The sequence below is a fragment of the Heptranchias perlo genome, chromosome 18 (genome assembly GCF_035084215.1).
Source record: "Heptranchias perlo isolate sHepPer1 chromosome 18, sHepPer1.hap1, whole genome shotgun sequence".
In the NCBI taxonomy this organism is placed as follows: domain Eukaryota; kingdom Metazoa; phylum Chordata; class Chondrichthyes; order Hexanchiformes; family Hexanchidae; genus Heptranchias; species Heptranchias perlo.
Window position 1 is genome coordinate 35,957,926 of NC_090342.1, and position 25,555 is coordinate 35,983,480.

At 45.3% G+C, this 25,555-nt stretch overlaps 1 protein-coding gene across 1 annotated transcript in view; it reads left to right on the plus strand.

The window, feature by feature from the left end:
* cacna2d4a (calcium channel, voltage-dependent, alpha 2/delta subunit 4a) overlaps positions 1–25,555 on the plus strand; it is a 435,940-nt gene that overhangs the window by 87,428 nt on the left and 322,957 nt on the right. The window contains 4 exon segments of the mRNA XM_067999142.1: positions 2,650–2,812; positions 4,696–4,827; positions 17,976–18,036; positions 21,721–21,871. Of these exon segments, the coding sequence (XP_067855243.1) occupies positions 2,650–2,812; positions 4,696–4,827; positions 17,976–18,036; positions 21,721–21,871 (507 nt within the window).

Here is a 25,555-nt window from a genome sequence, read left to right on the forward strand (position 1 = left end):
CAAATAGGCCAAGGCTCGCTAATATTAGGCCTTGGGCCTTCATTTAAATTACACCAGCAGACAGCAGATACCTAGCAGGCATTCCCAGGCAGTTCAATGAAGAGGATTCGAAGATCGGTCTGCTGGAATGCTAGCAGCGGCCCTGAGGTAAGTGGTTAAAGGGGACTAGGCAGGGGGGGTGACCGGAAAGTGGGTGACCAGGAAGGGGGGCGACTGGGAAGGGGTGCAATCAGGTTGGAATGGGAGGCAATCGGGTCGGGAGGGAGGGTAGCAGGTGGCAATGATCGGGGAGGGCAAAGGCTGGTTTCGGGTGGGGGGGGCGGTCAGAGGCCAAGATTGAGGTGAGGGGAGGTAGCAGTGGCAATCGGGGTGGGGGGGGGTGGATGGCAACCAACCGCATGGATTTAATGTGCTCCTCCCAACTGTATATTCAGGTAAGTATATTTTAAGCACTTACTTTGTTGATTGAGGCCTGCAACAGTCCCTTTAAGGACTGCTTGTTAGGCCACGTGTAGACCTGGTTTTCCTGAATGCAGCCTGCGCCAAACAGGCATTAAGATCTTTATTTGCATATGCAAAGAGCCAGCACCTGTTTGATAACTGGAGTGAGGCATCATTAAACTGGGAGCAGCCTTCCCCCCTGGGCTGCTCCATGCTGTAATTTTTGCTATTTGTTGCAGCATCTGTCAGTGGAGGACTGCCCCTTTAAATAGAGCGCCTCCAGCTGACACATCTTACTGCGCATGCGCAGCCCGCCCAACACGCAGATCAGCAGTGGGGAACCCGGAGGAGAAGGTAAGTGGATCCAATTAGTGGATTGGATGCTACAATCGTGCGGGAAGCTAACTAATTTCACCGAGCGGGTTACTCATGCGCCTGATAGCCCCCCCGCCGAGAACCCGCAGCCCTGCTAACATCGGGCTAATAGTGTGTGTTGCAGTGTAAAATCTACTTAGGAAATGCAATAATGTTGACAGGGAGTTTTTTGGTGCACTGAGAAATGTCTATGAAAGAAAGAAAGACTTGCATTTATATAGTGCTTTTCGCAATGTCAAGACATCCTGAAGTGCTTTACAGCCAATGAAGTACAGTCACTATTGTAATGCAGCAGCCAATTTGTGCCCAGCAAGGTCCCACAAACAGCAATGAGATATTGACCAGATAATCTGTTTTAGTGATGTTAGTTAAGGGATAATTATTGGCCTGGACACCGGAGGAAACTCCCCTGCTCTTCTTCGAAATAGTGCCATGGAATCTCTTAATTCCACCTGAAAGGGCAGATGGGGCCTCGGTTTAACGTCTTATTCGAAAGATGGCACCTCTGACAGTACAGCACTCCCTCAGTACTGCACTGGAGTGTCAGCTCAAGTCTCTGGAATAGGACTTGAACTCACAACCTTCTGACTCAGAGGCAAGAGTGCTACCACTGAGCTACTGGCTGAATGAATTGAAATATAGGAAGGAACATAGGAACAGGAGTAGGCCATTCAGCACCTGGAGCCTTTTCCTCCATTCAATTAGATCATGGCTGATCTGTATCTCAACTCCATTTATCCACCTTGGTTCCATATCCCTTAATACCCTTGTCTAACAAAAATCTATCAATCAAGTTGGGCTTCTGCCTTATTCCTATCTTTAATGATGTGGTATAATTTATCCACAAAGCATTGAAGAAAGGAGCATTAGGCACTTATCATTGAAACAGTAGGTAGCTGTTGAATCCAATTTTATTCTATTTATGAGATTGGTTGAGGATAACGTACCTTGATGATTCTATTGAGATGGGATCATTTACTAGATGTAACCATCGTGTCATGAACCTGAGGAGCTGTTCTGTGGCAAGATAGGATTGAAGCTTCTCCCACCTCTGGGGATGGAGAAGGAGAAGGGGAAGTTGGATTTATAAGGCAAAACCCAATAGGTCCATTGTAGAGGAGGAGACAGAGGCAGAAGACAAACTGTTGTTGCAGTTGGTGACTTGTGTCATTGTTACTGCTTATTATGAAATACACTGTTCTATATCCATTTCAGTGTTTGGAATTTTATCTGGAAGTGGTTGGAGACCCTGTTATCCAGTGATTATGTGGGTGTTCACAAGACAGTTGAGAGGTGAAATATATATTATCAAATAGTAAAGAAGTTTAATTAAAAATCAAAATGTAGAGTTGCAAAATGAAAATCTTAGTATTGTGGATGAAATAAAAATAGTCGACTTTATCTTTGCAAATTGAGGATGGGTAGAAGACACGGGGACTTCCTTCACTCCTGTCACCGACTGTCTAGCCTATCTTCAGTTTGTTAAAACTCTATACAACACATGTAAATTGCTATTCAAGTATAAAAATAATGTTCAGTAAGTTTATCCATTGAGTAGCTGAGCCATACAGACCAGGTTCAATCTATGATCTGTGCTGAGTTAGGTCATGTCAGTCAGGGTGCTCCATTTGGCCTCAGAACCATGGGTTAATGAGGAGAAAAAACTAGCCAGGATCCCCTGATTACCATCCAGTAACTTCAATAATTGAGTGGGCTTCAAATGTTGACCAAGAGGTGAACTGTATCTACATGTTGCCAGCTGGGCAGTGAAGCTGCAGAAACATTTAACCACTGGTTTGTATTGACAAGCATTTCTTCTTCTCTTCCCTGCAGTTTGATTATTACAATTCTGTGCTGATTAATGAGATGGATGAAAATGGGAATTACGTGGAACTTGGAAATGAGTTTATTTTGGAAGAAAATGAACATTTCAACAATTTGCCTGTGAACACCACACTCAGCAATATACAAGTCCCAACTAATGTGTATAATAAAGGTAAAATAAACCAGTTAGCTTCCTTAGTGCATTTGATATCTTTTCTTGTTTTTGGATGCTGCTAGACTTGCTGCTTATTTTTTCCATTTTCTGCTATTCCTGGATCTCAGCACTCCTGAGGGCTGCTGCTGGCCCATGCTTGCCACCTCCCCTTTTCCTCTCAGCCCTCCCAGAATGTATTTGAGGGCATCGCAGCCGGCACAAAATGATGGGGAGCCCACTGGCGAACTGCCTCTGGACGCCTGGTTGGCGCTTGCAGCTCGCCGAAATTATGATGATGAGGCCTGAGGCCCAATTTCAGATGTGCTCTGAGTGCGTTGTCTATTTTGAGCCTGAAAACGGGCCTAAACCAATTTCTAGCCGAATTATATAAGCATGACATCATCGTAATAATGATCAAAATGTTGGAATATCTTCAAACAATCAATAGTGTCATCTTTGAATTAACATTTTGAAAATTCCACAAAACTCATGTGGCAATGTGAATTTCTTTATTACAAAAAACTGCCTGAGCACCATTAAAATACTTTGCAAACATATATTTTATAAATATGTTAGTGGCATCTAGTGACAGGACATCAACACTGCACCAGCTTTTATTCTCATGTAGCGACAGCCTGTCCAAATTGGATGACTGGAATCCTTTCTATGCTGTCTAGTTAGAATGGCCAAATGTACATGTTGACATATGGCTTGACCTGACATTGTTTCTTGGCTATGAATGTTCTCTACAGTTTTCAATAGTGTGGTTTGAGGGCTTGACAAGGTAAATGCTGAGAGGATATTTCCCCTGGCTACTGGGTCTAGAACGAGGGGACATGGTCTCAAGATAAGGGGTTGGACATTTAGGTCTGAGATGAGGAGGAATTTCTTCACTCAGAGGGTTGTGAATATTTGGAATTCTCTACCCCAGATTGCTGTGAATGCTCAGTCATTGAGTATATTCAAGACTGAGATCGATAGATTTTTGGACTCTTATGGGAATCAAGGGATATGGGGATCGTGCGGGAAAGTGGAGTTGAGGTCGAAGATCAGCCGTGATCTTATTGAATGGCGGAGCAAGCTCGAGGGGCCATATGGCCTACTCCTGCTCCTATTTCTTATGTTCCTGCCAAACAACAATTCACTGTGAATTTCTGGTATTTTTACAGCGTTCGAAAGTGGTCCATTTTTAATGAAAGCCCTAGAGCATCAAAGCCTAGTCCACTGTCTAATCACATGGTTGATCCTGCGAGGTATAAATAAACCAAATTTCTTGCTGGAGCAACGATATATATTGGGTAAATTATGTAACCAACATATCAGAGGGATTGTTTCTGATAGTAGGATTAGTTCAGTGCAAGTGATGCAGAAGCCATAAAGTCACGCAGCATTCCTTCATCAAGTTTTCTGTTGAAACAGTATACTTGTGAAAAAATGATGTAGAGCTCCTGTATAATATCAGCGTAATATCCATAGAACAGTTTTTATACAACACAATCACTGAATTTCAAATGAGGCAACCGCTACAATGCACCCAATAATAGGAAATGCACCGAAAGTGCAATTCACTAAAATAGTGCAGATGGTACAGCAAGTAACAAGCTGCTTATCACTCCAGTCCTTCTGTCCCACTGGAGGAATTTCAGCAGCTCTTGTGGGTCACAAGATGGAGTTTTGCATAGAAATGGAGACTTACTCAAATTTGTCACATTTCATTTTAATAACAAAACATGTTATTATAACCCATCTTCATTTTGCACAGCTGCAGTAATAGCAGCATCTGATGTCACAGTGACTGTAGTGAGAATGATACCAAAAGGAGTTCTGTACTGAATGATTCAATAATGCAGTGATTATAGACGCACACATCACTTATCTCTTACCTTGTATCATTTTCACAGATCCTAATATTTTGAATGGGGCATACTGGTCGGAAGCATTAAACATGGTCTTTTATGAAAACTTCATGCAAGACCCAACTCTCACCTGGCAATATTTTGGAAGTTCCACAGGCTTCTTTAGACTTTACCCAGGTAAATTCATTGAAACGCTACAGAACACTAATGTTAATATCTTATAAGGGATTGCATTTATGCAGAAGGAATTGAAGGGATTACATTTATGCACAATGGCCCTCCCAAATGGAATCCCACTTTACAAGATCTTTATGCTGGAGAACGAAGAGCATCAGAAGGCAGATTAATCAGGCAGTACCAGATGAGAGTTAGACCATCTCAGCACTACCCATCCAGCAGGATGTATTGACTCAGATACACTTTCTGAGACCTTTCCCAGGAGCTTTATCTCAGGAGGTTTCACTTCAGTCATGAAGTGACTTTGCCAGGCCAGCTCAATTTACACAAATTGACAGTGCTCTTGTACAGATGACTGAGAGGGCCATCAAAAATCTTTAAAATTATCAGATTCCCCAAGGTTATGGGAGCTATTGATTGCACCCATGTGGCATTGCGTGCAACCGCAAAGGTTTTTAAGCCCTAAATATGCAGCTCATTTGCAATGAGCTTTTTGCACACAAGTTACTGACATGGTGGAAGCTGTTATGAAGCTTTCCTACTTCGCTAGCTCAGTGCCTCAGTTCTATTTCTGCAGCAAAAGCAGGGTCCAGGATGACTGCTGGTTGACAAGGGACACCCACTACTCCATGGCTCATGATGCCTCTTCGGAGGACCAGTGCTGCAGACAAGAGCTATAGTGATGCACACATGAAGACAGGGATAAGAAATGAGCACTTTATTGGGATGCTTAAAGGAAGGTTCCAGTGTGTGGATGGGTTCACTGGTGTCCTGCAGTATACGCCCAGCATCATCTCAAAAATTGTGTTCACGTGTTGTGTCCTTCACAACTTTATAATCAGGAAAGAACTGATGGTAGATGTCCCAGAGGATGCCAGAGGGCCTGATGATGACACTGCTTATGCTGTAGACCCAACCCATAAAGAACAGTAAGAAAGTTGAGGAACAACCGTTGCTAGACACCTGAGAGTTAGTCTCATTCAGCACACCTTGACAAATGAATAGAGCACTACTATTTGGAAGTCTCAGCCCATGTAAAATCCATGCTCCTCACAGCTAGCCATCATGTTCTTATCCTGAGCCTCAACACCTGCAGATTACCTGTTCCCCACTGTTAAACAAGAGATCCAAACACCAAGCAGTCCTTACACCAAATATGTAGGGGGTGGTGGTGTGTGTCAGCTTCACCTCTGACTTCTGAGCGGTTCAAATCGCTCCCACTCCCTGGGTTCTAGGCCTTGGACTTATTTGGGGGTTGTGACAAAGTGCAGCAGACAACTGGTTTTGGTGCAAGAAAAACTGGGTTTATTGAAGTCCCAAATGAACTTCTAACATTAGGATTACACTGAGATTATACAGACCTACAAAAGTACACTTAGTTAAGAATGGGGAACACACGGCATAACGAGGGAAAATCGCGCTACTAATCCCCTTATTCTTGTTCCACCCCCAAAACCTAACTAAATTGAACTAGGAGAGGTCAGGGATCATGCTCACCAACCAGGGTTCCTTGACAGTTCGAAATCCAGCCAGGTAAGCCGGTTGCAGTTTTGGGGTACGTTCTTTGTGTCCTTTGGGGCCTGCCATCCCCACGTGGTCCTGGACTGTGGAATCTGCGAAGGTTCTTCAGTTGGGTGGAGTCCGCTGATGCGGTAAGGCGCGGTTGTGGATGGTCGTTCTTCGTGGAGGGCTACGGTTGTGGCCTTGTTGTCTTCGGTTGAGCCTGCAAAACCGTGCCGCTCGCCGTGATGTTGCCTGCAGGCCTGCGAACCTCCAGATCTCCTTCCTCCGCTTGGCTCAGCTATCTCTCCCTGCTTAAACTCTGCTTAAACTGCTTAAAACCTGCTTACAACCTGTTTAAAACCCTGCCCCCTTCGTAACTGGTGGCCCAGTTATACTGTTTTTCGAATTGCTTATCTGAGCGCCAAATCAAGGTTAGTTCTTTGTCTGATTTAGGTGGGCTTCTTCAAGTGATTATAGTTTTTCGCCTTAACTGGTTTTGGAGCGGTTGTCTCTTTGTTTTTAATGGGCTTGCATAATGTTTATCGTTGCCTTCCTGCCCCTGTAACTAGTCTTGAACTGAAAGCCATTGTATATGTGAAGTCTTGATGGCTTGCATAATTGCTTGATTGCTGCCTTCCTGCCTTAGTAGTGATTATTTATGTAGGGTTTTGATGGGCTTTAGTTTCGTATAAGATGAAGTCTTTCTCTGGGTTGATTGTTTTAAAGGGAAGAATGCGTATTCTGTCTCCTCTCGTTGTCTGTTTTCAGGTAACAATCCACACTGCACCCAACAAGCCTGGGCATGTCAAGTCCCAGGCCTTCATGGGCCTAACCTCCTGTCTGCAGGGTTCCACGTTTAACCCAGCAGTTGGGTCCTCTGCCATAAAAGTCCAAAAGTCATATCCTTGTTGATGTTATGAAAAATGTGGGAATTTTGAGAACCCTTCAAATACTCTAATGATTTATTACAACAGGGCCTGGGCTGCTGCAAAATATTATGGGGGCTAAATTGGGTCGTATAGCGCCTATTTTGTAGGCTCTATGCAAATGCCTAAGCCCCGAAAATGGCATCTGAGATGCGCGTGCACACTTCCGGTGTGACGTGCACAGGATGCCATATTGGTAAAGGTGGTTGCACCAAACAAATGTAAGGAATCTTACAACACCAGGTTATAGTCCAACAGTTTTATTTGAAAATCACAAGCTTTCGGAGGCTTCCTCCTTCGTCAGGTGACTAAGGAGAAAGCCTCCGCAAGCTTGTGATTTTCAAATAAAACTGTTTGACTATAACCTGGTGTTGTAAGATTCCTTACATTTGTCCACCCCAGTCCATCACCGGCATCTCCACATCCTAACAAAAGTTGGAAGCATGTAAAGTAGGGAGATTATGACATTAAAAGTAGGGAGATTATGACATTAATCAGTTTGCAATGCTGATTTGAAGCAGCTGGTGGCATTTTCGAACTCTCTACTCCAGACAATGCACTGTCCTAACCTTGCACAGCTGACAGGAGTCAAAGGGCATGAAGGACCCCCCACCCCCACCAACGCTATTTAAAGCGAGCATGCAGGAGTTACAGGTTAGATGCTGGATTAATTATTATGGCTGATGGTACAATTGTGGGCTTTTGTGGAAATTTCCTATACTTGGAGAAAGTTGCAATATTATATAGAATGGTCTGGCTGGTCTTGCAGTACTGTTGGTGGCATTTAAAATAGTGTTCTGAACAAGGTTGCTTCCAGATATTTGTGGCCTGCTAGGGCTTCCTCTGGAAATTGCACGTAACTGGGAGCTGCTAGAAGAGGGAGAAGGAGGAGGAGGCGCAGGGCACTAAGTAGGAGGTCATATCCAACGAGAGCCTTCAGGGACCAATTCTCTTAACCTCAACTTCAGCGATGACTAGTGCATCCGATGGCTGAGGTTCACTAAGGAGGTTGTGACTGAGATTTGTCAACTGCTGCAGCCATAACTGCAGCATCAAAGCGGGGAAAAGACAGCATTGCCTGTGGCTGTCAAAGTAACCGTGGCGCTTCATTTTTACTGCTCTGGTTCCTTTCAGGCTGCTGGAGATATAAACATCATCTCACAGTTTGCAGTGCATTGCTGCATAAAGGAGGTCACAGGAGCTCTGTAGGCACACACAAACAGATTCATCACGTTCCCTCTTGAGAGAGACAAGCAGCATGAGCCAGCGCGAGGGTTTGCTCGCATTGCAGGTTTTCCCATGGTGCGGGGAGCAATTGACTGCACGCATATTGCCATGTCTGCTCCACATCTAAACTTGGCCATATTCATGAACAGAAAGGGCTCCCTCAATGTGCAGCTGGTATGCAACCACAAGCAACGCATCATGCAGGTCAGTGCCCATTAGCCTGGTAGCAGTCATGATTCCTTCATTCTGCAGCAGTCCAACATGCCACCTACATTTCAACCAAGTCAAAGGCCTTCTACTGGGTGATGTTGGTTATCCCCTCATGAAGTGGCTGATGACTCCGGTCCGGAACGCATGCACACGTGCACAGCAGGTGTAAAACGAGAGCCATGCTGCTACACGGAACATCATAGAGCACACCTTAGGTGTCCTCAACTAACTCAACTGCCCTCAACACTTCAGCTGCCGGGACCGCTCTGGAGGAGCCCTGCAATACTCAGCTGAGCATGGATTGAGATTTGTTGTTGTATGCTACATACTGCACAACCCGGACATTGAGGGGACAGCACTTGCCACTGCCTGTGCGGTGAGAACCTGAGCAAGAGGCAGGGGAAGAAGCGGAGAAGGAAGAAGATACGGAGGAAGAGGGGAAGGTGGAGGAAGAGGCAGGGAGGCTACAAGGAAGACAGGCCCTGTCTGTCAGGGCTCTGCGTGATCAGCTGATTAATGACCGATACCTGTAACCTCAACAACATCTCCCCATTCATCAATAGCCCCACACTCCTTACCTTTCCTCTCTCACGTGACCACCAAATCGTCCTTATGCATTGCTTTCTCCCTCAGCTCATTGCAGAAATGAAAACCAACACCAAATACAAATTCACAACCACAGTTATAGTTTTACACATCAAATGACTCAAACAAACTGATACTATTCACCCTTGTGCATTCCCACGTTTTGTGTGCCTTTTCCTTTCCTAGTGCTCCTATGAGGTGCATCCCCAGTGGCTGGAGCATAGGTGGTGGAAGGCTGCTGGCCTTGAATTGAGGAGCATGCAGATGGTCTTGGAGGACGACCTCGAGCAGCTCTGGGCCCAATTGCCCAGCTTCAGACTGCACTATCTCAGCCTGGACTGCAGCAATCTGGCCTGGCTGGCTGACAGGCAAGAGCAAGGGCACTGGCGGAGTGGCAGGGGTGGGAGCAGGAATGCTGTCATCCTGAGGCAAGACAACAGGTTCATCTTCCATGGCGCCAGTGCCTCTCTCCCGGGGCGGCGCCTCAGCAATCCTGGTAATCTGCTGGAGAATAGATTGCTAGACTGCTGTGAGGCCCTGGAAGCCCTGTTCCACAATGGAACCCAGAGCCACAAAAGCAGCAGCCTGAGCTTCCAAGGCAGCAGTCTGAGTTTCCAAAGCAGCAGTCAGACCTTAGTTGGCAGACATCTATGCTGCAATGGAAGCTGTGACATCAGTTACATCATGATGGGTTCCACAGGTGTGCTGATGGAGGTGACCACCTGTTCCTTGTGGGAAACATTTTGCTGTTTACACCCATCAGCCTTCTTCTGTAGCCTGGCCCATCAAAGTCATCATCTGACTCCTCTACAGCAGAACTAGTGTGCAACCTCGCCCTCTGGCGAGCTGGCTCCTGTGGTATCCGTTCCCCCCCACCCCCGGCTCCTGTGTACTTGTGTCTCACCACGTGCTGATCCCTCCTCTATCCTAGCCTCTAAACTATGCACAGTGTTAGTATCTGAGCTGGTGGCTGCGAGTGTAAGATCGAGTGACGGTGTGTCTGCATCATCACTGTCGTCTTCCTCTGCTTCCTCTGACTGTACCGATTCCAGTTCTTGGGTATCTGAAATATCAAAGGTACACGGGTTGAGTTGTGGTGCGGGGAGAGGAGAAAGTAAGATGTGCATAGTAAGACAGGGATGTAGTGCGTGGAGCAGTGAACGAGGCTAGTGGTGCAGTTGGTAGGATATGCCTTGTGACAGTTGAACTCACTCGCCTTGACCACTCATGTCAAATTATTGAACTTCTTGCATCTGTGTGTTGCGATGCTCCTGGCATTGACTTCGTCCATCACAGCCTCCCACTGCCTCTTCAGCATATATCTGCCCCCCTGCGGATGCAGGATGGCTCTCCGTCTGTCCACCTCTTCCATCAAGGCCTCTAGTGCAGCATCCGAGAACCTTGGTGCATGCTCTCTCCCACGCGCAGCCATTCTTCAATATCTTCCAGCACTTCCCAAAGGACTTCCTGCAGTCATAGTGCACCTCCCCTTTAAGAGGTTCAGGCTGCCTTTAAGTAAAGCTCGCCACTCCCGATATCGGGGCCCCCTGTTGGTGCGTGCAACCAATCAACAGTGCAGGTAGCGCCGGTTGCACGCGGCAATCATTCAAATCATCAGGCTGCGCGAATGTTACGGACTGCCTGCATCGTAACCAACGGGCGTGAGTAATCATACACCACGATCCCAGCGCCCGTTCTCGAGGGTTATCCAATATAACCCCGTCTGTATCTTCAGTGGGTTTGTAACAATGGGTACCTTTTTGTTTTTCAATGTTTCTATGTATTCTTCAATCTTTTCACTAGCTACCATTTTCCTTTTAAGTAGTCTACAAAGTACCTGATTATGAAAGAATGCTGCTCAAGCACATCAAAGTTAATAATACCGTTTTTTTTCTCCAGAGGCTACAAGCCAGAATATTGCGATGAAGATTTCTGAAGAGCAAGACTTTGCAGTCTGGCGACCACGCACCCACCCCATCATTAATCCTCTCTCCCTTGCACTCAACACCCAGGGACACCCTCTCAAGGGGTTGCAGATAGCATAGATGAGGAGTTGACACATGATGAGACACAGAGCACAGAGGATGGAGATGTGGAAGTGGTTTGATGTAGCTGAGGGGAGACATAAGGTACATCAGCGCCTGGCTGCAGAACAAATGGATAATGATCTCGGGTCCATCTATTAAGAAAAATATACTAACAGAGCATTACATACATATAAAGATTCTGCATGACTTTCCCTAGATGTGGACCATATGGCTGGGATAGTGGTGGAGTTCACTGCCTTGCGGTGCATCAACATCTGAAAGGGGTTCAACTCATTGCGGGGAAAGCTGGAGAAAGTGGCAGCTGCGGGAGCATCTACAAGCCTTCCCCAACTTTGAGAGATCCAGCCAAGTCAGTCAACTCAGTATGGAGGCACTGAACAAAGAATTGCAGGTCTTAGGGGTCCATCTGGAAATGTGTCAATCAGATTACAAAGGATACAGAGCAACATCTTGAAGGTTCTAAAGGATATTCAGTTGACTCTCTCCCATGAGACCTAAGGATCTTTCTGATTTTGTGAGGTTGGTTCTCCCACTAATCACTGGTAACCAGAATCCTACTCCCAGCACCAGTGGAGAAGCTGGCGTGAGTGCCTCAGTGGCTGCGTCTCCCCATGACAACAGTGGCAAGGAGCAATCCATCAGCTCCCCACTAAAGCCTTCATGTTTGCAGGACCAGGGACCCATGACAAAAAAATCAACTCACCCCATGTCCATCTGAAGGTTTGGGAGCCATGAGAGAAGAGTTACTTTCATCGCACAAGACTCATAGGGGATTAAATTGGTTAACCCCTGAAAACGGGCGCCCGTCTGTTGCGATGCAGGCAGCACGTAACATTCGTGATGCTTGATAATTTAAATGATTGCTGCGTGCAGCCAGCACATCCTGCACTGCTGATTGGCTGCTTGATCCAGCAGGGGGCCCCGACATTGGGCGTGGCTAACACTACTTAAAGGCAGCCTGCTCCTCTTAAAGGAGAGGTGCACTGTGGCTGCAGGAAGTGCTGGAATTAGTTTGGCAACTAACTCTGTGCTGCAGGATAGCGAGGAATGGCTGCACCTATGAGAAAGTGTGCACCTAGGTTCTTAGTGCACGAGAGGCCTTGATGGAAGAGGTGGAGGCACGGAGGGGCATCCTTTATCCATAGGGGGGCAGGAGGCCCTCCAGACATATGGTGAAGAGGCAGTGGGAGGAAGTCGCACACGAGGTCAATGCTAGGAGCATTGCACCATGCACATGGATGCAGTGCAGGAAGAAGTTCAATGATTTGACACGAGTGGTCAAGGTGAGTGAGATCAACTGTCAAGTGGCATATCCAATTGCACCACTAGCCTCATCCACTGCTCCATGCACTACAGCTCCTGTCACCCACCTACCAACCAACTCTTCAAATCAGATGCTTCATCTCACCCTCACACATTATCACTCTTGCAATCCACACACCCACAATTCACAGGTCACACACACTAGCAGCTATTCAATCATGGCAGCCACATCACCCAAACATCTTGCAAGACTCACTGACACACTTCCCTTTTTCTTGCAGGAGAAGGTGGCGCATAACAACAGGCAGCAGGAAAGAACTGGGGGAGGACAGGCATGCCTACACGTCCTCACCCCCATGGAGGAGACATTGCTGTCTATCATTAGACTTGCCGTGGCCATGGAGGGCAAGGTTGCACACTAGTTCTGCTGCAGAGGAGTCAGATGATGATTTAGATAGGCCAGGCTACAGAAGAAAGCTGATGGGCGTACACAACCAAATGCTTGGTGGACTGGAAAGCCTGCCAGAAAGCCTGCGCACAATGTCAAGAGATATGGAGGTGTCCAGCTCCAATTTAGCACAGGGCTTTGCACAGAGCTTGGAGCCCATCCTTTCCCACATGGAATGGGTGGTCACCTCCATCAGCTCACTGGTGGAACCCATCACGATGCAACGTCTGTTGATCAATGTCACAGCTTCCATTGCAGCACAAACATCTGCCATCAAAGGTCTGACTGCTGCTTGGGAAGCTCAGACTGCTGCTATCATGGCTCTGGGTTCCACTGTGGAACGGTTCTTCCCGGGCGTTACAGCGGTCCAGCAATCTAATCTCCATCAGATCACCAGGATTGCTGAGGCGCCGCCCCGGGAGAATGGCAGTGGCACCATGGCAGTTGAATCTGCTGTCCTCTCTCAGGATGACAGCATTCCTGCTCCCACCCCTGCCACTCCGCCGATGTCCTTGCTGTTGCCAGTCAACCAGCCAGGCCAGGCTGCTACAGCCCAGGCTGAGATAGTGCAGTCTGAAGCCGGGCCCTCCCAGCCCAGAGCTGCTCGTGGTCGTCCTCCAAGACCGTCTGCATGCTCCTCAATTCAAGGTCAGCAGCCTTCCACCACCTGTGCTCCTGCCACTGGGGATGCATCTCATAGGAACACTAGGAAAGGTAAAGACACACGGATGACAGGCACTAAAGGAATGCACAAGCGTGAATAGTATCAGTTTGTTTGAGTCATTTGATGTGTAAATCTATACAAATGTGATTATGAATTTGTATTTGGTGTTGGTTTTCATTTCTGCAATGAGCTGAGGGAGAAAGCAATGTGTAATCATAAGGAGGACGATTTGATAGTCATGTGGGAGAGGAAAGGAAACGATTGTGGGACTGTTGATGAATGGGGAGGTGCTGTTGAGATTACTGGTATCGCTCATTAATCATCTGATCATGCAGAGCCCTGGCAGACAGGGCCTGTCTACTTTGTAGCCTCCCTGCCTCTTCCTCCTCCTCCTCCCTCTTCTAGCAGCTTATCCTGCTGTGCGTGGCCTCTCTGCATACTCCCAGTCATGTTCAATTCCCAGAGAAAACCCGAACAGGCCACCCATGTCTGGAAGCAGCTTTGGTCAGCACACTATTTTAAATGGCACTAACAGTACTGCGAGACCTGCCAGACCATTTCCTATAGAATATTGCATCTTCTCCAAGTATAGGAAACTTCCAAAAACACATACAATTGCACCAGGAGCCAGAATAACTAATCCAGCAACTAACCTGTAACCTCTGCATGATCCCTTTAAATAGTGCTGGAGGAACGGGTCCTTCATGCCTTTTAAGTCCTGTTCAGCTGTGCGAGGTTGGAGCATGGAGTTCCAAAATGCCACCGGCTGTTTTACTGATTCGTGTCATAATCTCCCTACTCTACATGCTACTGGCGGTCACTAGGTGTGTGCGCAAACCTCTTTACCAAGGTGGTATCCTGCACATTTCACACTGGAAGTGTGCGCGCATATCTCAAACACCATTTTCAGGGCTTAGGTATCCGCGTAGCACCTACAAAATGGGCGCTACATGGCCGAATTTTGCCCCTAGAGTCTCCTACATCCCCATGCCCAACTGCTAGGCCAGAGTTGATGCTAATTATGGCCTTTGTTGCTTTTTCATATGGTGTCAAATGCCAAATATTGGCCAGCCCTCCTTCAGTAGCCTGGCATTGTGAGCTGTCTCCTCGTGCATTGTGTAAATTGGCTGCTACATTCTCCAGATTCTGCAGTCACAAGAATTCTTGTTTCATGGAATGGATGGTAGTAATGATAAGTGTCAGGGAGCAAGGACCTAGATTATGAGACTTCAATGTGCTTGCATGCATTACAGGATATGAAATGAGTGCTGTCAAGTGACTTTGCTTCTGGGGCAAGGGACATGGTGCCATGTGACACCCTAAAGAGCAATGTCATAGAGTCATAGAGTTATACAGCACGGATAGAGGCCCTTCGGCCCATCGTGTCCGCACCGGCCATCAAGCCCTGTCTACTCTAATCCCATATTCCAGCATTTGGTCCGTAGCCTTGTATGCTATGGCATTTCAAGTGCTCATCCAAATGCTGCTTGAATGTTGTGAGGGTTCCTGCCTCCACAACCCTTTCAGGCAGTGAGTTCCAGACTCCAACCACCCTCTGAGTGAAAAAGTTCTTTCTCAAATCCCCTCTAAACCTCCCGCCTTTTACCTTGAATCTATGTCCCCTTGTTATAGAACCCTCAACGAAGGGAAAAAGCTCCTTAGTATCCATCCTATCTGTGCCCCTCATAATTTTGTACACCTCAATCATGTCCCCCCTCAGCCTCCTCTGCTCCAAGGAAAACAAACCCAATCTTCCCAGTCTCTCTTCATAGCTGAAGCGCTCCAGCCCTGGTAACATCCTGGTGAATCTCCTCTGCACCCTCTCCAAAGCGATCACATCCTTCCTGTAGTGTGGCGACCAGAACTGCACACAGTACTCCAGCTGTGGCCTAACCAGTGTTTTATACAGCTCCATCATAACCTCCTTGCTCTTATATTCTATGCCTCGGCTAATAAAGGCAAGTATCCCATATGCCTTCTTTACCACCTTATCTACCTGTTCCGCCGCCTTCAGGGATCTGTGAACTTGCACACCAAGATCCCTCTGACCCTCTGTCTTGCCTAGGGTCCTCCCATTCATTGTGTATTCCCTTGCCTTGTTAGTCCCTCCAAAGTGCATCACCTCGCACTTTTCCGGGTTAAATTCCATTTGCCACTGTTCCGCCCATCTGACCAACCCATCTATATTGTCCTGCAGACTGAGGCTATCCTCCTCGCTATTTACCACCCTACCAATTTTTGTATCATCAGCGAACTTACTGATCATACCTTTTACATTCATATCCAAGTCATTAATGTAGACCACAAACAGCAAGGGACCCAGCACCGATCCCTGTGGTACCCCACTGGCCACAGGCTTCCAGTCACAAAAACAACCTTTGACCATCACCCTCTGCCTTCTGCCACTAAGCCAGTTTTGTATCCAAAGTGCCAAGGCACCCTGGATTCCATGGGCTCGTACCTTCTTGACCAGTCTCCTGTGGGGGACTTTATCGAAGGCCTTACTGAAATCCATGTATACCACATCCACTGCGTTACCCTCATCCACATGCCTAGTCACCCCCTCAAAAAATTCAATCAAATTAGTCAGACATGATCTTCCCTTGACAAAGCCATGTTGACTATCCCTGATTAATCCTTGCTTCTCCAAGTGGAGACTAATTTTGTCCTTCAGAATTTTTTCCAATAATTTTCCTACCACTGATGTTAGGCTCACTGGCCTGTAGTTCCCCGGTTTTTCCCTACTCCCCTTCTTGAATAATGGTACTACATTAGCGGTTCTCCAGTCCTCTGGCACATCCCCTGTGGCCAGAGAGGTTCTGAATATATGTGTTAGAGCCCCCGCAATCTCCTCCTTTGCCTCACACAGTAGCCTGGGATACATTTCGTCCGGGCCTGGGGATTTATCCATTTTTAGGCCTGCTAAAACCGCCAATACCTCCTCCCGCTCGATGTTAATATGTTCGAGTATATCACAGTCCCCCTGCCGTATTTCTATGTCTACATCGTCCTTCTCCATAGTGAAAACAGATGCAAAAAATTCATTTAGAACCCCTCCTACATCTGCCAGCTCCACACACACATTGCCATTTTTGTCCCTAATGGGCCCTATTTTTTCCCTAGTCATCCTCTTACCCTTAATATACTTATAAAACAGTGCTTGATTATTGTTCTAGGGAATACCTGTGTGCTTCTGTGTTTCAGTTGTCTGTCCTCTTATTCATCTGAAAATACACTTACCTCTGCTAACCTAGTGAGGTCATTACATTTCTTCCGACACTGCAAGAGGGTCCTTGGGGTTATGGAGGTACCACTCACAACCACATCCACCTTCTTCCATATGGCCCATCCTGATGCATATGATAGCCTCTTTCATGGTACTGGAACAATGGCATTCCTCCATTTTCTAAACTGTAGTTGCAGCACTTCTACATCAGCCTCTGAAAAGTTAGAAGCTTGTCTTTTTCCATCTTCAGCTCCAGCCAGTTCCATCCCTCTTTCATTAGGCTGCTCAGCTGTGTAACTGCATGGAGCCCTTTAAATAAGAAAGATACCCGTTTCCCAAATTTTCAATGTTCCCCTGGCGTATTAGGCCCCCCACTGGTGAGACTACCTGCTAATATTATTTAAATTAACTAAGCCCGTAATTTCTGACAGGGTCAGCCTCCTCTGATTTCAGTTAGCATAAGTACTGCTCCACTGCACATCTGGGCTCAGCTCCGGTTGACCAGGGTAGGTGCTAATCCCCCCACACCTGCCTCCTGCTAGTTGAAAGTTAGCAAAGTAGAATCAGTTCCTGGAATTTCCTGGTATCTGACATAGGTTAGGTGATTTACCTATAGGGGATCAAGAACAATAGAAGCATAAACAAACAGCACTGAAGGAGGCCATTTGACATCTGCATCTCTAATTTAATATTTAAATGAAGCTTCCATCTGTTTGAGGCAGGGAATATTGGCATTGGAAGTGCCTGCATCAACAGGGGAGCTTCATTTAAATATTAATTTGATGATGGAGAAGAGGGCAGCCATGGGTCCTGCTTGCAGTACTTTGGCAATGCTGCTCTTTAACTCTCATTCCATTTTTCATACATTCTTGTATCCAAATGGGATATGACTGAAGTGAGAAGGGAAGGGAGGTCTGAGAATGGGGGGGTGGGAGGATGGAGATTATGCATCATGCTACTTTGTGGTACTGCGTTAAATCTTTTAACAGCTCTTAATAGGTGCTTGGTAATTGGCAGTTAATAACCATGTTCTTACCCACTTTCACAGGTATAAAATGGATGCCAGATGGAAACGGAGTCATCTCTTTTGACTGCAGGAACCGAGGCTGGTAGGAAAAACAATCTTTAGTGACTGCATAAATGGCTTTCAAGAGCTAAGTACAGTTCTGAATTTTCATTGAGACAGTTTGGATCCCAGTCTCAACTGAAATTAAAACAGAAATTAGCTCCTCTAGTACCTCAGTGAGTAAATACATCAAATGGTGTGATACAAATGCTCGTCATGTTCACTCCTTAGCATTACCTGAATTAGCTGAACTATTGCCTGCTGACACCTGAACCTAGATTTTTCAATTGGAGAAGTGGGAGGAGGTCCATAGTGCAAAATATCTCTTTCCACTTTACGTTACAGTGGGTGGGGAATACTGGTATTGGAAGTGCCTGCTTAAAATAGGCGTCTGCTTAACTTAAGTATCAATTAGTAGGTGAAGATATCTTGAATAGCATTTCCCAACATTCAGGTGTACAGGACGTCCATTCATAACTATGCCCATGTGAAATGGGCATCCATAGTTGCTAGGTAATGGTAAGTATACAGTAGGTCATGGAAACAATACAGTGATTCTAAGGTAGGTATATTTCATTCATTTCTTAACTGTTTGTTAATTTTTTAATTTGTTTTTTTCTCGGCTGGCACTTAGGTTCTCATGAATCCCCCTATCTGCAGTGTTTGCAAGAGGAGGAAAGTTATGCAGATCAGGCTACGCAAGTGCTCTTTGCTCACCCCTGATATCTACAAACAGGGGTGAAGAACCTCGCTTTGGCAGATGATTAGTGTGTGCGAAGGCCCCTATTCCTAAAAGAAGCTATGGCACCATACCCAATGGCACCATTAAGATATTTGAATGCCTGGCTAACTGTAATGTTGACTGCTTCCTTGTAAGCATACTGTTAAGAATTCAGGTCTGCCAAAGACATGTTCTCAGGTTCAATTATGTCAATAACCTTTTTAAGCTGTCTGAGTGTCTTACTTTTATGGGTTTGACTCACAACCCTAAATCTACTTGTACATTAGAATAATTCAGGGATGTAACAATAGCATCCCTTTGTGATCTGGGATGGATCCTCACCCTCTCTTAACCTCTTCTTATTTTCTTGTATTCTCTTTTATCTTTATCACTTCTACCATACCTATTGGCCACATATGCTCTCTTCTTCAATTTTAGTTTGTTTCTAACCTCGTTATCCACAGCATCCTGAGATTTGAAGTCATCTCCCTTTTTGATAGTATATATTCATTCTATACCTTTCCAATCTTCTTATTAAAAACATTCCATTGTTGATTTGTAGTTCTGTGTCAATTTTTCTTTTCACCTCACTTCAGATAGCTCACTCCTCATTATTCTAAAATCTGCCCTGAGATACTCATCCACATTTAAACCATCTACCTGAGATATTTCATTATTATAACTAGATCTAGCAATGCCTTTCCCCTTGCAAGCATATAAACATATCGTTTGAGGAAGGAATATTAATGAAGCTCTGTGCTATATTTAAAATCACTAAAACTGTGTAATTTAAGACACACCTGCACTTGAGCAATCTGTGTTGAATTTAAATTGTTTTAATAGTCCAATTTTTGCTAACATTGTGAGCTTTGTCATTTTAGAGGAAGGGTTCTGGGCATCAAAATTCATGTGCAGTAGAGTGGAACTCGCTTAATTGCAGCTGTTCAGGACAACCTCTCAAATTGTGATAAAACAGAATTTCTATAAAATGGAAAACAACAAAAGCAGTATAAGTCAAGGCTGATCTGGTCCATAACAACCTTTATTTGCCTAAGTTGCATATAACACCTTACAACAAGGGTGAATACAGTACTGTATAACATCTTAAAAATTATAAAGGGTGAAATTGATCAACTCCATTAGCACAAAATGGGCTGATAGCGAATTGGTGTCCCGTTTTACACTGAGCAAGGCCCCCTCACCGACCGCAGTCCCCCACATCAACCATAGCCCCCCACTGACCACGCCTCCCACCAACCCCACCACCGACCACGGCCCCCTCCACTGATCGCGGCCCTCCCACCAACCACGCCCCCCCCCCCAAACCGACCACGGTCCCCCCCACCGACCGCAGCACCCCAACGACCGTGGCTCCCCCCTAACCACGGTGTAAAACAGGCTACTGATTCACCATCGGTCCATTTTGCACTACTGGTGTTACCAACTTCACCCCCATAACATCTTAAAAAGGTGAATACAGTATAACATCTTAAAAAATAAAGAGAAAATGCTCATGTCTCGTGAGTTCTTTTATGCTGCGAAGAATTCTGTGATTTTTTTTGGTGGAGTTCAGGAATCATCAACCTTTTCACGTTTTTAAAGCAACGAGAGTTCTTGCTTTTCCCTATCACAAGAGGTTTCATCTTGTCTGAGCCCATTTAGTTACCACACAACAATGTAAGGCTTTCTTTTCTCATTTTGCCTCTGCTCACCTTCTCTCCTTTTTTTGTGTAGGTTTGCGCAGACAGGGCATAATAGAAAAGTCCGGTCTCGTCGCAATTGTTACTGTAGCCGGGTGGATACTCTGCTGAGAAACTCGGTAACACTTCCTCAGTCCATGCATCAGCAGTGGGTTTGTCGCTGTCCATTTCTTCACCACACAGCTTTTTGTAAACAAGTTTGTGTCTCACTTTCCAGCGGCACAGGAATCCACTTGATATTTCAAAGCTTTCCATGCCAAGTTGTTTGGCAAGCTCATTAGCTATTAACAGGCAGCCGTCAAGTACGATTTTCTGAACTCTTTTGTGATTAAACCATCCAAGCAGTCCTTCATCAACATCGGCCATTTTACTTTCACACTTCTGTTTCCTATCCCTGTTACCATTTCTTTCCCAATCCTTCAAGACATCCATTTTTTTCAAAATTCTAGAAACCTGGGATTCAGAAATGCTATGATTCTATGCAATTAGCTTTTAAATCCTTATTTCCTTCAAACTGTTCAAAATATTCACTTGCTCACGCAATGACAAGTCACAGCGTTTTTTTGTTGAGTCATCTGGAAATTCGAATTCCATTCCTCCCTCACCCACACAACACCAATCAGGTCAAACTGGTCCACAGGCACACTGACCACCAAACCCAATGAGATTGAAAGGTGAAAGTCTCAATTTCAAAGGTGACAAGTTTCGTTAAACCAGGATGCCACATTTCCATATAAGTGACTATGTCAGAGTTCCCCGAGTAAGGCGTCACATTACAGCTAAATGCCTAGGATGACAGATGAAAAACATACCAAATCCATCATTTATTTCTTTATTTTACAATTTTGATAAATTTTATGCTTGTTATGAATTATGTCAATACTGGGGATTTTTAATTCTATTTTGCATATGTTGTCACTATCAAGCGCTCTCAGATCAAGTGTAGTTCAGGATAACTCCAACTGTGCCCTAGCAATATGCCTTAACCTTGACCTCTACCTCAACCTCAGAAAAGCCCCTCCGTCTGCACCAATGTGACATTTCTGTTTCCCACACCAGCCATCCTTGTGACCTCTTTGAGTAAGACTGCCAATTAGTGCAGAATTATGTGAAGTGGTATCCACTAGTAATTGGGTTGTGACCATTTAAATTGATTTCATTTATGACCGTTACAACTGGTTAAGGGAGAAGACTTTCATCCTTCAAGTCTGGGCCGGATTTTATTATGACTCCAGAGAGAAAGAGTATGTGCTGACTCATTGCACCAGTCCTCATGCAGAGTAACTTTGTTTGTTCTTATGTACAGGTATATTCAGGCTGCAACTTCCCCAAAGGACATCATCATACTGTTAGATATCAGTGGCAGTATGAAAGGTTTCAGAATGACGATAGCCAAACATACCATCAATACCATCCTGGACACATTGAGTGAAAATGATTTTGTCAATATTATTGCTGTAAGTAAGCAATTTCAATGACCCCTTCACAGGCTGAAGTTCTGTCTGCCTCATGTTGTGTTTGCTGAACATGACACTTATGCATTAGGTAATTGGGTAATACATTTTTGTGCAGAGTTATTAGATTTGAAAGACCTAGAAATTCGAGTGCACTGTGCCCATTTTTCAGGGGTAAAACGGGTGCCTAACATGGCAGGTGGTACGCTTGCATCCGTCCCCCACTGGAAGTGCGCTGCCCATCATATTGCATCAGGTGCCTAGGGCACACACCAAAAGCATTCAAAAACACCATAAACATCATGCAGGTCTCTGCTTGGTTTCCTGGCAGCAGTCATGATTCATTCATCCTGTGCCAAAACCTAGGGCCCGATCCACAGCTCATGCAGCCATTTCTCTCCTTCAGAAGCGTTCCCTCCTGTCTGTAGCCAGAATGCACCTACCCTTTAAGAGGTTCAGACTGCTTTAAGTGGCATCAGAAACACCAGATTTCCTACCCCCGAAACAGGCGTGCAGCTAATAAGCATTGCTGGTGGCATGCCTGTCCCATCATAATGGGGCCCCAGCTCAAATTTCACATTGCCTCTGCACCCAAGTAAACAGGCACATGTATCATGCACCTTGCAGCTTCATATGCTGTTGTCGTTATAGTTCTTACCATGTACCTCCCCACAACAATTTGCCCAAGACAAATGGAGCCAAGATGGTAATCGAGACTGTGAAATTATTCCGATACCATCGAAATAACTTAAGGTATTCTAACTTGTGGCAAGTGACTAAAGCCAGATTTAACTGATGCAAGCTAGTGGGAAGAGCATTGGCTTTGAAATTACTTGGTTGGGAGAAGGGGCAAGTCCATATTTGCGACTTTGTGGGAGCAGGAATTTTGATTGGGCCTGAGGTTTTTTTTTATTCGTTTATGGGATGTGGGCGTTGCTGGTGAGGCCAGCATTTATTGCCCATCCCTAATTACCCTTGAGAAGGTGGTGGTGAGCCGCCTTCTTGAACCGCTGCAGTCCGTGTGGTGAAGGTTCTCCCACAGTGCTGTTAGGAAGGGAGTTCCAGGATTTTGACCCAGCGACGATGAAGGAATGGCGATATATTTCCAAGTCGGGATGGTGTGTGACTTGGAGGGGAACGTGCCGATGGTGGTGTTCCCATGTGCCTGCTGCTCTTGTCCTTCTAGGTGGTAGGAACATAGGAACAGGAGTAAGCCATTCAGCCCCTCATGCCTGCTCCGCCATTTGATAAGATCATGGCTGATCTGTGATCTAACTCCATTTCCTGCCTTTGGCCCATATCCCTTAATACCTTTGCCAAAAAGCTATCTATCTCAGATTTAAATTTAGCAATTGAACTAGTATCAATTGCCGTTTGCGGAAGAGAGTTCCAAACTTCTACCACCCTTTGTGTGTAGAAATGTTTTCTAATCTCGCTCCTGAAAGGTCTGGCTCTAATTTTTAGACTGTGCCCCCGACTCCTAGAATCCCCAACCAGCGGAAATAGTTTCTCTCTATCCACCCTATCCGTTCCCCTTAACATCTTATAAACTTCGATCAGATCACCCCTTAACCTTCGAAACTCTAGAGAATACAACCCCAATTTGTGTAATCTCTCCTCGTAACTTAACCCTTGAAGTCCGGGTATCATTCTAGTAAACCTATGCTGCACTCCCTCCAATGCCAATATGTCCTTCCGATGGTGCGGTGCCCAGAACTGCTCACAGTACTCCAGGTGCGGTCTAACCAGGGTTTTGTATAGCTGCAGCATAGCTTCTGCCCCCTTGTACTCGAGTCCTCCAGATATAAAGGCCAGCATTCCATTTGCCTTATTGATTATTTTCTGCATCTGTTCATGACACTTCAATGATCTATGTACCTGAACCCATAGGTCCCTTTGGACATCCACTGTTTTTAACTTTTTACCATTTAGAAAGTACTCTGTTCTATCCTTTTTTGATCCAAAGTGGATGACCTCACATTTGTCTACATTGAATTCCATTTGCCACAGTTTTGCCCATTCACCTAATCTATCAATATACCTTTGTAATTTTATGTTTTCATCTACACTGCTTACAATGCTACCAATCTTTGTGTCATCGGCAAACTTAGATATGAGACTTTCTATGCCTTCATCTAAGTCGTTAATAAATATTGTGAATAATTGAGGCCCCAAGACAGATCCCTGCGGGACTCCACTAGTCACATCCTGCCAATGTGAGTACCTACCCATTATCCCTACTCTCTGTCGCCTTTCGCTCAGCCAACTTCCTAACCAAGTCCGTACTTTTCCCTCGATTCCATGGGCTTCTATCTTAGCTAACAGTCTCTTATGTGGGACCTTATCAAATGCCTTCTGGAAGTCCATATAAATAACATCCATTGACATTCCCCTGTCCACTACTTTAGTCACCTCTTCAAAAAATTCAATCAGGTTTGTCAGGCACAACCTACCTTTCACAAATCCATGCTGGCTCTCTCTGATTAACTGAAAATTCTCGAGGTGTTCAGTCACCCTATCCTTAATTATAGACTCCTGCATTTTCCCCACAACAGATGTTAGGCTAACTGGTCTATAATTCCCTGGTTTCCCTCTCTCTCCTTTCTTAAAAAGCAGAGTGACATGTGCAATTTTCCAATCCAGAGAGACAGTTCCTGAATCTAGAGAACTTTGAAAGATTATAGTTAGAGCATCTGCAATGTGCTCACCTACTTCCTTTAAAACCCTGGGATGGAAACCATCTGGTCCTGGGGATTTGTCACTCTTAGTGCTATTATTTTCTTCATTACTGTTGCTTTACTTATGTTAATTTTATCGAGTCCCTGTCCCCGATTCAATATTAGTTTTCTTGGGATTTCCGGCATGCTATCCTCTTTTTCGACTGTAAATACTGACGCAAAGTAATTGTTCAACATGTCCGCCATTTCCCCATTGTCAATGACAATATCCCCACTTTCAGTTTTTAAGGGGCAACACTGCTCCTGACCACCCTCTTTTTCCTAATGTAACCATAAAAGTTCTTCGAATTGGTTTTGATATCCCTTGCAAGTTTCTTTTCATACTCTCTTTTTGTAGCTCTTACTATCTGTTTTGTGACCCTTTGTTGATCTTTGTATTTTTCCCATTCGCCAGGATCTGTGCCATTTTTTGCCTTTTTATATGCCCTTTCCTTAAGTCTTATACTGTCCCTTACCTCTTTAGTTGTCCATGGCTGTTTTTTTTGGCAAGTAGAGTTCTTGCCCCTCAGGGGTATAAACCGATTCTGTATCACGTTAAATGTTTCTTTAAACATTTCCCACTGATCATCAGTCGTTTTACCCGTTAACAGATTTGCCCAGTTTACTGTGGACAGTCTTTGTCTCATCCCTTTGAAGTCGGCCTTACCCAAGTCTAGAATCTTAGCAGCTGACTCACTTTTTTCCCTTTCAAACACTACCTTGTCTAATCTCTGCATTTATACAATCTAGCACTTCAGAGCTGCTGCCAGGGCTCCTATACGCAATTCCCACGATAGTCTTAGATCCTTTCCTATTTCTCAATTCAACCCGTAAGGTCTCTGTTGGCTGCTTACCTCTCGTTATATCCTCCTTTATCATTGAAGTGATTTCATCTCTAATCATTAAGGCTACTCCTCCCCCTCTTCCATTTTCCCTGTCTCTCCTGTAGACCTTATAACCCGGTATATTT